Genomic DNA, 16,553 nt, shown 5'->3' with positions numbered 1-16,553 from the left:
AAAGTTATGATGCATTTTTTGGACAGCTTAACAAAGTTAGGTTTAGAAAACTCAACAGAGTTGGTATATATCACGGCTTATAAAATGTTTGTATTTATGGTTCGTTACATATTACAAATAACTCGCTAATAAAGTCTGGACACCAATAATACAGAATTAAATACATCATTAATGTCAACTGTTATATCAACCATAAGGCTGTATAATTTTGAACCTTTATCTTCTCACATTTTTCTCTCACAAATATCTTCTTTTGTACAAAAAAAAATAACAATTATCTAAACTCCGATTTGTTTGAGATGTGAGATATATGATGTGTTCTTTAACAAAAATAGGAACTATGATAGTGAACAATTAAAATCAAATAATTGATCCATAAAAATATTATTGAGTCCTCCTAATCTTAAATTTAAAGTAAAACTTTCATAAACTTATGTGGACTCACGTGAATACTTGAACAATAGTGATCCTATTCAATTTCTCTCATTAGGTTGCACCATACGTTTTTATTCTTTCAACCCTTATGTGGTCTCCTCATACTTGCACTACAGTGATCTGAATATGAAATCCATTTATTATGTTAATATTATTATCAATTAATATCAAATCTTCCTATTATATATAATAGTTACGTTTTTGTTACATATTTAAAAAAAATCAGGATATCAAATTTTGGGTTATAGACAATGTTTTTACTATCATTAGTTTAAATGTCAACAAATATAATTTTTCATGTTTTAATAAATTGTCAAATAATTTTCTACTTGACTACACAGTTTATACACAGCTAATTAATCTATAAATTTTGTTTAATTCCCATAAATTTGTTTCATAATAAGCTAACTTACATAAAAAATCCCATAAAATCAGATCACCTTGTTTAGCTATGGAACAAAATGTGAAAGCATCTAAATTTAAATTCGGAATTACACTATTTTTCAATCCCCTTGAAAAACAAACTTGGTTTTCACATTGAATAGTGAGGACAAGTGAAAACACATTTCATTTATTTCATGGGTTTTCTTAAAATTACTAAGATAAAAATCAAAAGAGAGTAACTCATTTTATATCAAAATGATATATTAAAAGAAATAAAAGACAAATTTTCATGATGGGATTCTCTCTTGCACTATGAGAATTGCAATAAGGGCTAAAAATAATGTTTCAACAACTATGATTTAAATTATTTTTTTCTTTAAAAATAAAAAAATTATTATTACCTTATTGATTCGACAATGGAGATGAGTTTGACCCTATTTTTATACCTTCTTTGCAAGGGTGATTTAAAAAAATGCTGTTGTTTTTAAAAAAAAGTCACCAACTCTTGAAGTGTCTTTCTCTATAGCTGCTCTCACTCTCACCGTTAAATTCTAGGTTTCTGCACTTTCCAAATTACTCACTTTCTTACGCAAGCCAAGACACCGATATTATTGGAGTCTTTGAAAATCCCAACCCTCTTCAATTATGACCAAGAAACCCCTACTGTTTTGAGAATATTTAGACTGCATATCTGACATGATATGAAAACATAGGTGCTATTTAGGGGTAACATTGGGATTTCACGTGTGCATGTTATACAGAAACAGTAGCTGTCCATGTGCAGAGCCAGCTGTCCATGTCAGCGCCAGCTGGCACATTAAGGAGAACCCAAACTGTAAAGTGACCTCCAGCTAAGCACGTGATGTAACGGCGTTAGCATTATCCCCAACGTTAATGGAATATTCCATAAAATATTTATTTGCCATTAACTGTAATCAAGTCAAATTATGATATTATATAATAATTGGAAAGCAAAATTATGATTGATTTCTGAACATACATGATGCAGTCCAAAATTGGGCTATTTTAAGAAGTAATTGGAATTAATTTAATGGTTAGATTTTTGTGTGATTTGTATATATATGATTAAATGTCTTTCTTTTTTTGTACTAACAAATGTTTTATTTCTTCATTTATGGTAACAAAGTAATTATACATATTTATCTCTTTTAATAAATATTGTTCGTAGGAATTAAATTATTAATCTTTTAATCTTTTTGGAAATGTAGCAGAATCTTAGCCTAAATATATATTTTAAATGAAATCTAAAAATGGTTGGTTACAAACCGACTGCTCCCAAATAAATGATTCATATCAAGTCAAGTATTTGAAGTTTTGGATTTATCTCTATGTGAAGAGCTTTAATAGAAACTTCATTTTGACACGTATGTGTAATATATTCATCTTTTCTCCCTTGATTTGTATGAATTTGTTTTGTATTAGTTGTTGATATAACATTACTATAATCATAACTATCAACGCAACTCTGATTTATACTCATAACTGTATTATTTATTGATATGTATGAGTTTTAAAATATTTGAAATATATTTTGTAATATTTTTTTATCTTTGATTACTTAACTTATTATATTCTTCTTTAAAAAATCTAAATAACATTTCAATTATTTCATCACAAGAGACCACCATGGGTTGTGTAGTGGGGTGCACAGTAAGACTTTTGATGAGGTTGGAGGTGGTGAAGAAGTAGCATATCATGTGGCATTCATGTGGAATGTTGGGATTGGGAATAACACGTGGCAATTGTGGATGACAAATAAGTGCTTCCGAGTTGGATGAAGTTTGAACTGGTGAAGGTGAATTACCTCAATCACTTTGGTGGAGTGGTCTTTTTATAGCTTGGAATTAGATTTGTTTCTTGGAGTAAACTTACTCCAAAGATAGTCTCTCTCATTTTAAACCTCACTTATATTAATTATACTAAATTAATGTAGATTCTTCATTTTCTTATATCTAACGAACCAAATGATTGAATGTAATAAGTGATTAGAGAGAAAAATAAAAATTTTAAATAATTTATTGCACTCACCTATTTGATCTATTGTATCTAAGAAAATAAAATGTTAAGATTAAGTATAATTAGTGTAACTTAACTTGAGTATAAATTGATCCATTATATATATATATATATATATATATATATATAACTAATCTTTCTCATATAGAAGATTAGAGTTAAGTCGTAATCTGAGTATTTCTGTTGTATTGATATAAGAGTCAACTTTCGACCATCTTAACTTTTAAAAAAATTGATCCAAAAAATAATAAATAATTTATTAATTATATATAAATCTTTACAATAACCTAGAAAAAAAAGCTCCTAGTCAAAATTACAGAAAAAAAGCTCCTAGTCAAAATTATATATATATATATATATATGAAATGATTTATGTGCAACTTTGTGTAAATAGCACTTTTCTCTATGAATAATATTAATGACACATTAAGTACACATGATTACATTGATACACACATGACAACACATATTTATTTAAGAATCCTTGGGTGGACACTAGAGACATGAATTTGGGAAGAATTATTCTTCACAATCAGAAGATAAAAACCCACAAGACAAATTTGAGACCAGGAAAGGAGATTGTGTTGCCCATCCTACAAGTACCGTCCATGAGTAATATAAAATTATTTAATAATAAAAATAAATAATATTAACTAAAACATAAAATAAAAATTAAATAATACCAAACATTTTTTCATTGTAAATATATTAATTTTCTAAACAAACTGAATTTTATTTATAATTTGAGATCCCAAGGCATGACAAATGGAAAGCAAAATAAAACTCTAGTTGGAGAAGATGGCAAACCCACCTTCGAACCACATTTTGTGTGTATGAGATATATATAATTCCATATATTTATTTGGGAGTTTCAAAAAATATAAAATTAATATATATTAAATTCATGTTTTACTCTTCTAATCAATGAGAATGAATGAGTACATAGAGTAATACAACCTTCATAACAATAGATATTGCTCTCCTAAGTCTAGTAATTGAGCCAAAGATACTATGGAGAGGACATCTTATGTCCCAAAAGAATATGTCATTTCATGCATTACTGTTTATGATTAGTTAGAAAAATAATTAATTATTACAATTACAATTTTAACTTAAATACATTTTTCAATCAATCACAAACAAACAATAATACATAAAGTGATACCTTATTATCTAAATAATTTGGGAAGATATACGTTAATGGGTTAAAGTAGAACCATAGTATCTTAACTCAAAATGTTAGGACATTAATCCATCTAATTATATGTTATTCACCCCTTTTTAATTTGGGAGTACATTTATTGTCCAACACTTTGTATCATTCTATGTACCATGAACTTATGATTAGTCAGAAAAATATTTAGTAATTAAATTTTAACTTAAATATATTTTTTCTGACCAATTATATGCCCATGAGACATGAAATGGTACAAAGCGTGAGACAGCAAATATGTACCCATTTAATTCTTATATGTCTTATACTAATTTCTACCATCTAATTCTTATATGTCTTATACTTATTTCTACCCAAACAATCATGTTCTTACAAGTATGGTTGAAGCATATATATGTTGCCACCAAGTGTACTAATTTTTGCACTCCAAAGTGCAAACTATGTGTTTAGAAAGAAATAATATATGCTTTTCATTTCATAATATTGATTTGCTCGCTATGCTGTATTTTACATTATCTACAAGCTAGGTTGCTCAACAGATGATGTGACTTGACTCAGTCATTTGTGTTCATCAATTTTTTATACTATTATTTCACTATTTTATTGGCAAGTAATTAATCTTTTTTAGGGTATAATTGTCTTTTCTTATAAGTGTCATTCTTAGAAATTGAATTTCTAATTTTTTGTTCTTATCGAGAATCTAGTGAGACCTTAAACAACTAAACAAATACTTTTGTGTGAATTCTGGCCGTTTACAAACACAACAGAACATTTTCATTTAAATGCTATCACATGATTTTTAATTCCTGTTTACCGAAAGAGATGATCATTTATCCATGTTGCTCATTTGCTCCACTTAATTTTATGTTTATCATGACCGTATGTGTTTAAACTTTAAAGCCCTTCTTAGTGGATTGATGCCAACTGTAGAAGAATATATAATTATACCCTATGAGACAAAAAAAATTAAAATTAAACTGTGGAAGATTATATAATCACACATAGAGTTCTATATTGTATCATACATTATATATGTAATGATTCGCATGCTTAGAGTGTTAGACAAACAAGTAGTTCGTGTAATTAATTCAATGATGTGCATCCATTTTGGGTGCTCCACTTCAGTATTTTTTTCTAGCAAAAAATGGTTGAAATACCAACTTCCTTTACTTAAGAATATTATTCTTTTTCCCTTTATTTTTTTAGTTTCTCTCTTTTGGTTTCCTTTGTAAAAGATATGCTAATTTACGAATGTTTCTGTGCTATAGTGACCCTTTTTATATTTATAAATGCTCTAAAGTGTCCTTCTCATCTTGTTCTACCTGCTGTTGTTAATTAAACTATGGTATTCATGATTAATTGTTAGCTTATACGAATGAGCAAGGGCCAAATAATATATAAAATGGGGTGGGGTCAAAAAAGAGAAACCTTATTTCTTTAGTGGTAAACAAAAATGGTACTGTGATATTCTAGGGAAGGTTCATTGAACTAGACCTTAAGAAAGCAAGCATCTAACTGGGGCATTGCAATAATAATAGTATAATACTGTATTGTTCTTGAAAATAAACAAGCCATTGCCATTATCATTTGTGGTTCATTAAACAAGGTTAGAGTATAGAGAAGGCATCTTTTGTTCATAGTATTCCCCTCAATTATTATATAATAATAATAATAATAAATAGTTCAGCCAAAGTGATGACTAACAAGTGTTTAGTTTCTCCTCTGAATGATATCTATATTATATACAGTGGATAAGCACACCTAGACACTACCATAATAGGGTTGAACTACTGCAAATATTGGAGGTATTTTGGTGTCTGTGGGGTCAAATTTGTGCATTGGCACCATTATGAGTATTGGACAACATGATACATTATAAGAGTCCAAACTAAGATTAAGCAAAAGCATTAATTTATGCTATAAAATTCATAACAAATCCAATGGTTATCTGTGAAATGGATCCTCACAACACTAATGTTTATGTAAGTGTTAGTTTGTGAGTTGAATTTTAGATTAGATGAACGAAAAGAGAATGATTCGACATCCCACAAGTATACTTTATGGTTTTAAAATTTTCTCTTTTATTTCTTTTGAAAGTTTAACTCAAACAAACCCAAAATTATGAGATTCTGTTTTGATTGGTTCGGTTTTAGTGTTTTTTTACTCTTATTGCAGCCGATAAGTTAGGTAGGAAAGCTTTATCATGCTTAACTTATACTAAATAAAAAATAAATTATATTGATCTCAATTTTTAACTTAATTATATGAACCTCTTCCCTTATTTTTAAAAACTACACTAACCTCCTATTTTATTTGGTTATTGGCACCACTATGAGTATTGGACAACTTAATAGTACTATACTCACCTTCCCATTATATTTGGTTATGGTAGACCTTCCTGTAGGCTACAACCACTTTGATTTTATTATGGATCTAATGATTGACAAGTCATGTAAAAGGTAGGGCATAGAACAATGAAAGGCATTCTTATATATGAAGAAAAATGTCAATACTACAAATTCAACTATCTTACTTTGTTTAATTTGGCTCAAATGTCAAAACCTTGCATGAACATTGTCCACTTATATATGCCAGCTTATAGTGAATCAACAAAACCTATATTCCTGGATAAACTGTCTAACTTTATGTAGTGTCGTTGTTCAAATTGATGGCATTTAGTGAACTCTAATAACTGTTACAGAGACATAAGATGATTTGGTAAAGTGTCATTGTTCATTTGTTTGGCTCAGTGAGAAATAAAAAATTTCTTAGCTAAAAAAATAAAAGTAGTTGTGAATAACTTGCTTATGCAATTGATTTGAGCAATAGTTAACTTTCTACTTGATGTTATGTTAGAATATGCATTATCTGTAATAGAATTGAGGATTTGACTTTGATTAACTTGTGTACGCTTTTATACCATCAAAAACTGATCATATGATAATCATATTGCACTAGTCCAATTAATTCCCATTCTTTATTACATAGTTGATGCATACTAGTTGCTCACAAACCACCCAGTAATCAACAAAGGCTATCTAGATCTCAAAACGACCAAAATGTCAAGAGTTTGATTATTGAGTGCGATACTTGTTATAGGGACATAAAATAGATTAGTTTTATACCAAAAGATGAAGAGATATAACTGGTAATATAAAAAAAGCCACCCAATAGTTGTTCCAAAAAATGAAAGAAAAAAAGAGTTATAATTAGTCTTCTCATTTTATTACATGATCTTAGACCATTGGTCACTAATAATTTCTTCTGCCCGCTCTGGATGCATTCATCAATAGAATAGAAGTGTCCAAAAACAAATTCGGTTTCAGAGGAGATTATGCAAATTTAGAAAGTCTAGGTTTTTTAACCTTAGTTTTTTAAGGTAAGATCACTTAAGCTTTTAAGGGTTATACTGCAGACCCAACAATTATGGGTTTCAGGTCCATCACATGAGAAAGTATTTATCTAATAAAGGCACCTTTCAGCATTTCTTATCCTCTTCTATTCATCTAGCACACTTGTTTGATGCTCCTATTTTCATCTTCCTTAAAATCATGCCAAGCCAACACAAATTCAATTGTGAAAACATTGATTTAACTCTGTCTTTCACCAATTACAAATCTATAAAAAAAATAAAGAGGGCAAGTAGAATAAATGGTTCTGGAAGACCCCACTAAAGATTAACCACCGATTGCATTATAAATTTGAGGCATTTAGTATTGAAACTTGTGGATTTCCAAGAGGATAAAATGCCATGTGAGTAGTAATTTGCAAGAGATGATGGTGGACCTTAGAATGTCCTATTATTCATGTGAAGAAAATCATTCTAGTACGGAATAGATAACTAAGGAAATTTTGGGACACAATATAATCATGAGTTTCTTGAACATTGTCATGGATTGCTATAGTTAATCAATAGATGTAGACATACCTATATTTAGGCTTTCATGTCTTGTTCTTTGTCAAATATGGAAGAAATAAAGGGCAACCCCTTCTTTTGCTCCCATGTCTCTTGGCACCTAGAATTATCATATCAACACATCACAATCCAAACCTAAATTAATTGTGCAACTAATAACATGAATTCATGTGCCACTCTTTAGTACTTTCTCGTAAGTTTATATGAGCGATATGATATGACTTGTTTAACACATGCTGATTCCTTAAGGATCCATTATCTAATTGGATTTTTATGGTAGAACGAAATGAAAAAGATTTCAAAGCTATATGATAAGTGTATTTTATGATGTTGGATCAAATCATGATTAGGGAGTCCCAAACAATCGGAGAGTTTCATTGTTACCGAGACACGAGAAGAGTTGTGAGCTACAAGTGAGATATTACGTCTTGAACTAAAACTTCAAAGTATTAGTTCCACGGGTCTTTTCCACTTATAAATTCTTTCACTCATCCTCTCATATCCAATGTGAGACTACATATTTGAATAAACCAACAATATCCCCTCCGGTGTGAGTACCACACACTTACCAGTTTGCTCCCCTTAAGTTCATCATGTCTCAACCGAACCATCGACTCTGATACTACTTGTTGGACCAGACTACGACCGATGAACCTCCAACGACCGTGGAGTTACATTGTTATTGGGGCATGGGAAGAGTAAAGTGTCACAAGTGAGACACCATGTCTTGAGTCAAAACCTTAAAATATTAGTTTATGAATCTTTTCTACTTATAAATTCTTTCACTTCTCCCCTCATATCATATCAAGTATATGATTTTTCACTTATTTAAATCTAAGGCACGACTCTCAAGTCTCGACTTTCATTTTTTTCTTATTCCAAAATTATATTCTGAAAGGATGCTAACAATCTCAAAATGAAAAAGATTTCAAAGCTATATGATAAGTGTATTTTATGATGTTGATCAAATTATGATTAGGGCGTCTCCAACAATCGGAGAGTTTCATTGTTACTGAGACACGAGAAGAGTTGTGAGCTACAAGTGAGATATTACATTTTGAACTAAAACCTCAAAGTATTAGTTTCACGGGTCTTTTCCACTTATATATTCTTTCACTCATCCTTTCATATCTAATGTGAGACTACATATTTGAATAAACCCAACAGTATCCCCTCAAGTGTGGGTACCACACACTTACTAGTTTGCTCCCCTTAAGTTCATCATGTCTCAGCCGAACCATCGACTCTGATACCACTTGTTGGACCAGACACGACTGATGAGCCTCCAACGACCGTGGAGTTACATTGTTATTAGGGCATGGGAAGAGTAGAGAAAGACACCACGTTGAGTCAAAACCTTAAAACATTAGTTTATGAATCTTTTCTACTTATAAATTCTTTCACTTTTCTCCTCATATCATATCAAGTATATAATTTTTCACTTATTTAAATCTAAGGCATGACTCTGAAGTCTCCACTTTTTTTTTTTTTTCCTTCCAAAATTATATTATGAAAGGATGCCAACAATCTCAAATACTAAGCCCATTGATACACGTGAAATTGATCCATTATGAAAATAAAACTATAATTGCGAAGAGGTGGTTGGTCTTTATTGTGTGTTGAAATTGAGGCCATTCTACATAGGATTCTTCTCTATAGGACAGTTTTTCATAGAGATGCTATCCACAATAGTTATTTTGAGTTAAAATCCTAAGGCTATATAAATAGTAAAGAGTGAAAAGTGGCAGATCAATGAGGAAAGTGTGTCAGGGCACAGCTACCATTGATTCTTGTTTTTGAAGAGAATGTTGAGGGAATTCATGACACGTGATGCCCATTAGGAATGAAGATAAGTGATAATTGTACTGGAAAATGCAGTATCAATAGACCATAGAGAAGAAGAAAATAAATAAGTGAAAATGACCTCTTTATGACTGAAACAATTCTACAAGCACCAAGCATTTGGAAAGAAGAGAATTCAAGTACATTAATAAGTGCTATGCTTATGAAGATTCTTTTTCCTATGGAACTTTGAATGAGTTTTATTACTTATTAGAGTTAATTTAGTTGTTCATCGTTATCAAATTGCAATTACCAAAACAAAGAAAAAATAAAAAAAATGTGCTAGTTTGAACATTAGGGTGTGTTTGCAAAAAAAAAATTAAAAATTTATGCATTTAGATTTTACTTTGATGCCGCTCACTTTGGACACTTGAAGCTCAAATACTTAATACAATATGGATATACAAATACAGTGAATTTTTTAATTCAAATACAATGCTCTCCATATATGTTAAATAGCTTTATTTAAAACATATATTTGATATTGATTCAGAAGATGTATAGATCATCCCTCATTAACAAATAATTTAATGTTCACACTTTATAAAACGTACTTAGGATCTTTAAAAGAGCAAAGTTTCTTTCAATATCATCCTATATTTGTTCATTGATGTCATTGTCAACTAGTAGTACTGTATAACTTAAAAAGGTTTTGGTTGTATACAATATTCTATAATTCAAAAATACATTTACTAAATTATTCGATGTTGGGGATATTGTATCATATGGGAAAGTGTTGGTCTTGGCATGTTATAGATATGACGCTGGAAATTTTTTTGGCATCTTTTAGTATGACCCTGGAAAAAAAATTGGCATCTAATTTATGATAATTAATTAAGTAAAGTTTGTATATCAGAGTTCAAATAAAATTTAAGGACGAGATAAAAAATGAGTGTATTGTATATCAAGAATATAAGTGTGCATTATTTTTATAATAAATTTTGAAAACAATCTCATTAAAATTGTGAGAACAAGAAATACATTTTCTTTTCTTAATGAGCCTTATTCGGTCTCATTTTTAGTCACCTCGGGTAATATTCTTATTTCAATTATACAATAAATTTTAAAAATAAAAAACAATAAAATATTCATGCTATGGTGATAAAATTACTCTTATGGGTAGAAATTATTTGAAACTCCCATGAATTATTGGGCCCTATCTCCACACAATTCAGACACCCTAAAGGGGCCTACCTTGAGAGACAAATATATTTTGAAAGGAGTTGTAAGTATCTAAGGTCCAATCATCAAAGGATTATCTAAGCATATCAAATAAGGAGATAAATTATCTCCTGATATGAGGAGATACATTATTCTCATTAAATAATGGATATTTAAATAAATAAAATAAAAATAAAACATATTCTATCACTGCATATCTCTAATTATCATACGTATAAAGATATTGAATACACATACAATGCAAGTAGTTTTTCTTTTTTGTAGTATCTGGACTTGATAATTTAGTACAGAGGTTAAGTGGATATTTATAAAAACACCAACAATCAAATGCGATCTCAATCAACTCCAAACTCAAGTGTAAATACCTTTTTTGAGGGTCAAAGACCCTGATATATTATTAATTTGTGTTTCGTTTCAGATAATACTAGGAAATTTACACTTTTAACTTTGGTTGCAATATTAAAGTTCACACAATTATGTAATTTTTTATATAATGAGTGTATCATCTATCATTATGTCTTGTACACACACTAACTTAATTTCCCATTCTTATCTCTTCAACACAATCTTCAACTAAAAACAAGAAAGAATGCACTTCATTCTCAAAATTCAAGTTCACTTTGATTCCATACATTCCTTGAATTGAAAAGAAAAATGTCATGAACTAATTGATGAATAATGCCACATTAAAATCAGGAAATTAGAAAAATAAATATAATCTCATAATCTGTATAGTCTATCTATTTTCTTCATGCTGTGCATAAAAGCTTTAGCTAAAGAACCTCCCTCATAACACCCTATGCTACCCTCTTAGTAAAAGGGGCAGAAAAAGAGAGGGGAAAAACACAACAACATCGCTTACAAGATCAAGTGATTCCACAAATACTGTTAATCATCATCAGATTCCAAGGTTGGTGTCTTAGAGCAGGTGTCCTTTTTATGAAGTTCCAACATTTTCTTTTCTGGATTACAAAGGCCTGTAGGTAAACAACTCCCATATCATTAAGAAAAATTGTTTCCTTTGTTATATATAAATATATATATATACATCTACATGGATGTTTAAGATTAAAAGTTAGTTGTTGGTCACATGATCACTTCTTTAATTTTGACCGTTTAAATAAAATCTAATTGTGCATATTAATTATTCTTATTTCTCGGGATAACAATTGCTCTCACCTGAATCACTTATTTATATATATATATATATATATAAAAGATGTGATAGTAAACACTCTACATATACAAGAACCTCACCAAAAAGAGATTGATTCTCTTTTTATGGATCATTTTCAAGCCTAACATGGGTTAGACCATTCATAAATCTTTCAGAATTGATACCTACCATTTACTCTAATGCTGAAAACTTTAGTTGTGCAACGCTTCTACCCGCAATGTTTTCAAGAAAAACATGCTGCTTGGGGGATGTTTGAATGGAGGATTTTGGAAGGGTAGAGAAAATTTAAATTTTTCTGCAAAAAGAAACACCAACCTGAACACTTTGGTATATCCCACACAGCAATAGAAGTGCCTGAACATTCTGGAGAACAAAGTTCACGATTATCCTCATGTTCGACATTCATTGCAAGCATCCAAGCTCCAATAGTAACATCCTCATTGCTGAACATCCGAAAACTGTGATTTAAAACAAAAAATGCAAACATTATATTTCCAGATAATAAGCATTGGGAAGGGGTTAATTACTGAAAAAGATCCATATCATCATTTTTATCCATGGTAGTCTTCAGCCAAATCATTAAGAGGAGACTAAGAAACAAAATTTACGACCTCGTTCAACTATTCTTCAAGTTATTATATTGTATGAATGAAATGAATAAATAAAAGCACGAATCCAGCTCATGACCTCCAAATATTTCAATGATACATTTAAAGTTATTTAAAGAGATATTCTAAAAAAATAGCTACTATCAATTTGATCCCCAGGGTATTTGACCCAACCAAGCACACAAATTGGTATGCAAAAATCATTATGTCGATCACAAAAATGTAATAATAAAAAATCCGACATCTAAACATCGACAAGTGCACCAAGCATCACTTGCTAGAGTTCCTAATAGATGCATGCAAGTTCTGGAGAAAAAGACTTGCCTGTCATTCCTAAGAGCAACCAAGCTTGAAACAACATCAGCAGAAAGAACATATAAAGGACCATAAGCATGAAGAAAATACTCCTGTCCAAGCAAATACGATAGTGGTTCATACCTGCAAGATTTTATCACCACGATTACTCCCATAAGGAAAATAACATGTATGCTGGTTATAAATTGAAACCTTCGAATGTCACTATAGTGGTGAGACTAGATAGCACACTACATTGATATTTCCATCCAAAAAAGAAAGGATACATATAATTTAGATCCCAAATATAGATATTCTAAACTTGATCCATAAGGTCTCATGTTGGCAAATGGCAATGAAGCATCACATCAATTGTATGAGATATTTTCAATTTAGCCCTTTTGAAATTTTCCATCCAACAACAACCAAGCCTTATCCCATTAAGCAGGGGCAATTACATGTATCAATCAACACCATCAGGCTTCATTTGAACTATAAAGGAATGAGCATATGTACTTATTGTATAGTTTCAAGAAAGTTTTTGTTTTGATTTGAAAATTACTATAATAGAACTTTCATCTGTAGTAACAAGACGAAAATTAAAGATGATATGAAATAACAGTTGAGGAACTTAGAATTGTATGACATTTTGAAGTCCAATCAAATTTAATAATAACCAAAGTTTTATGCTTTTTTCGATTCAACCATGGTCAAACTTAGAATGCACTGATAAACACTTGCACTCTTTCAGAATCTGAGATCCCACTCAATAATCTGGCTCTCACAACCCCACACCTAACAAAGAAAGGAAGGCAAGGAAATAAAAAAGAAAACTATAAATAAAATCACTTTGAAATTTGATCTCTCCAGGTAGTTAATGGTGGGAAAATCTCATTCCATCATAGGAGCAATTTATTAATGTCCCATTTTATGCCCCCCTCTCCCAAATAAAAGTAATGCTGCGAGAAAATTAATCCAACAGGATCAAATTAAAATATTGGTGATAAAGAAAAAAAGAGTTCAGAGTTGGGATAATTAATCTCATGTTTGATACAACAAACTCAATCAAACAGAACTAACCATTTGAATTTCGGGTCAGTGAAAACAGACCCCTTTTTCATGCATCCTATGTAAGTCTGAGGGTCAGATCGCTCCTTTGCCAGTAGTAATGAAAGACGATCTGACAATAAAATGAAATTGCTTGAGTAAGACTGAACTAGAGATGTAAGTGTGATCTCATAAAGTTCACCAATTACAATCATGACAAGCATTAAAAGGTCTAGTCACCTGGCCTTAAATATATGTCATCATCAGCTTTGACATAATACTCAGCATCAAAAAGTGCATAAGCAGCTTTGAAAAAAGCTAGCCTGTAATAAATGAAGCATTCAACTTAGCAATAAGCCACAGACATAAATTACAGAAGTTTAGTCGATCTCAGCACACACGTTTTGTATGGGAGCTTACTGTACTCCTCTTCGATGTCCAACTGAAGGAAATCATCATACTCTGCTATTTCCTTCTGAAGTGCAGACATCTTTGCTTTATCACTCGTTTTACCAATGATGAACCTAAAAGCCAATCCAGTGGATTCTTCCAAGCTGCAAGCAATGGGCAATTATTAAAGATGACTATACTAATTTGCACCATATTTGAACTCAGCTTCCATCAAAATAGTGTTCCCGCCAACAAAACATACAAGGGCTCACACTGCATAAACTGTAAGAACTAAAAGCAACACATAGATATTGAATGGAATGTAATTCAAAACTAGATCATATAAACACAGAGGAGAACCTAGCATGACTTGTAAATTAACCTTTTATGTAATACAAAACCAATGACATTTCCTAAACTACACCTAATTTATACAGAAGGAGTGGAGTACTGCAAACATTTGGACAATAAGATTTGCAAATCAATAATGTTATTCTCATAACCACACTCTATGACTCTGTCTAATTAATTTATCAGTTTTTCTGTTGTGCATTGGTTAAGAATCCCACCAAACCAATCTTTCAAGGAAAACGAAGTATATTCCATCCTCTCGAGATATTTAATACATAACTTCTGAGAACTTGTTTTTTTTTCTATTCTTAAAGCAGTACCAATGGACACAATAGGAAAACCGGCCATTCTTTAATAATATGAGTAGTGCGTACCGTGCGGTGCAAAATCTGATGCATTGTATTAAATTGTGTTTCGGTTATGTTGTGTTTATCGCGATAGCTGAATTGTAGCTGCGATACCATTATGGAGACTCCTTCAACAGAAATATTGCAGACCGCAATTTAAAACCCTCCCACATATGAATTATGTAAATAGCTAAGCACACTAAGTGCAATTAACATATACTCTGTGCAAATTCCTCAAAAACCCATGATTAAATTACATTTCCCATATTACATCAAACCCCAAAAACAGATATACTAAATCAATCAAATGCTGCATTTTCAAACAGTTATACCACAATATTTTGCAGAAATTATTCACATTTTACAAAAACCCATGATAAACTCAATAGGGAAAAAGGGGCAGTGACACTATATGACAGAAGAAAATGAAAATAATACCGTTGAAGGCCTTCATGATCATGGGGAAACCAAGTTTTCCTCAACGCTTTTCTCCTACCCACAGATCCAAATCCAGTTTGAATACCCACAAAGCCCATAACTTTATGCCTATTAGTCTCAACCCCAAGATTCCCATCACTTCTACCGTGCTCCCAAACCACCCGAACCGATCTGGGGTGTGGGCTGAGACACCGGGAACCGCCAATTGGTCTGAGAAGAGCAACGATTCCGACGATGGTGATGATGATGACGGCGATGATGACGGTGGATCTGCGAGAGGTGGCGGATTGGCGGGCGTAATGGGTGGAGGATTTTGGAGAAGAAGGCATGGTTTATTTGCTTTTGTTCATGGCACACGAACACAGAGGTTGGAAGTAACTATAGTATAGAGTGAAATAAAACTGATGAAACTGTAGCTATAGTTACTGTTATTTGAAAACGCTCTGTCTGTGTATATGTAAGATTGGGAACAATGAACGAATCAAGATGAATTTGTCACAAGATTTTGTGTCCTACCAATTTAACTAACTAAAAAAACATAAAAAAGACATAAAACTACTAATTAATTAAAAAAAACATAAAAAGACAAAATAAATTATTGTTTATAGAAATACGAACATAACTCTTTTTGGAATATGTTCACAACCAATGATGTTGTGGAACTGTTGGGACAATTTTGTTCAACCAGAATAAGATTCTATAAAATGAGTCGTGTTTTGAGAGGGAAACTATCTAATGGTAATATATAAATTTTATATTATATTATTTATTATTTGTATTTATTTATTATTTTATTGATTTTTTCGAGAAAAAATTAATCTAATTGAAAAGTAATTGTGTATAGTTTTTACATTAACAATATATAAATATTATTTATTTTTTTGTTTTTAGCATTAATATTAATACTAGACAAGGGAAGAGTTTGAACTTT

The 16,553-nt window shown here is 30.9% G+C and overlaps 1 protein-coding gene across 1 annotated transcript; it reads right to left on the bottom strand.

Annotated features, from left to right (window-relative positions):
• LOC109363190 (probable beta-1,3-galactosyltransferase 14) lies at positions 11,490-16,099 on the bottom strand. The gene is made up of 7 exons (XM_019609358.1): positions 15,623-16,099; positions 14,498-14,650; positions 14,337-14,419; positions 14,130-14,229; positions 13,080-13,193; positions 12,463-12,605; positions 11,490-11,947 (listed from the first exon to the last, which is right to left on the bottom strand). Exons 1-7 carry the CDS (start codon positions 15,949-15,951, stop codon positions 11,859-11,861), a joined length of 1,011 nt encoding a protein of 336 aa, XP_019464903.1. The 5' UTR covers positions 15,952-16,099; the 3' UTR covers positions 11,490-11,858.

The sequence above is a fragment of the Lupinus angustifolius genome, chromosome LG13, assembly GCF_001865875.1.
Source record: "Lupinus angustifolius cultivar Tanjil chromosome LG13, LupAngTanjil_v1.0, whole genome shotgun sequence".
Classification (NCBI taxonomy): Eukaryota; Viridiplantae; Streptophyta; class Magnoliopsida; order Fabales; family Fabaceae; genus Lupinus; species Lupinus angustifolius.
The sequence above is the reverse complement of the archived record's forward strand: the minus strand, read 5'-3'. Positions and strand labels throughout refer to the sequence as shown.

What these genes read in the sequence shown, in the direction of transcription:
- LOC109363190 (XM_019609358.1), bottom strand. Translation starts at nt 15,951, where the DNA reads ATGCCTTCTTCTCCAAAATCCTCCACCCATTACGCCCGCCAATCCGCC. An exon ending in GATCATGAAGGCCTTCAACG is followed by an intron (nt 14,651 to 15,622) that starts GTATTATTTTCA and finishes CATTGCTTGCAG; the next exon opens with CTTGGAAGAATCCACTGGAT. An exon ending in TGACATATATTTAAGGCCAG is followed by an intron (nt 14,230 to 14,336) that starts GTGACTAGACCT and finishes TTTTATTGTCAG; the next exon opens with ATCGTCTTTCATTACTACTG.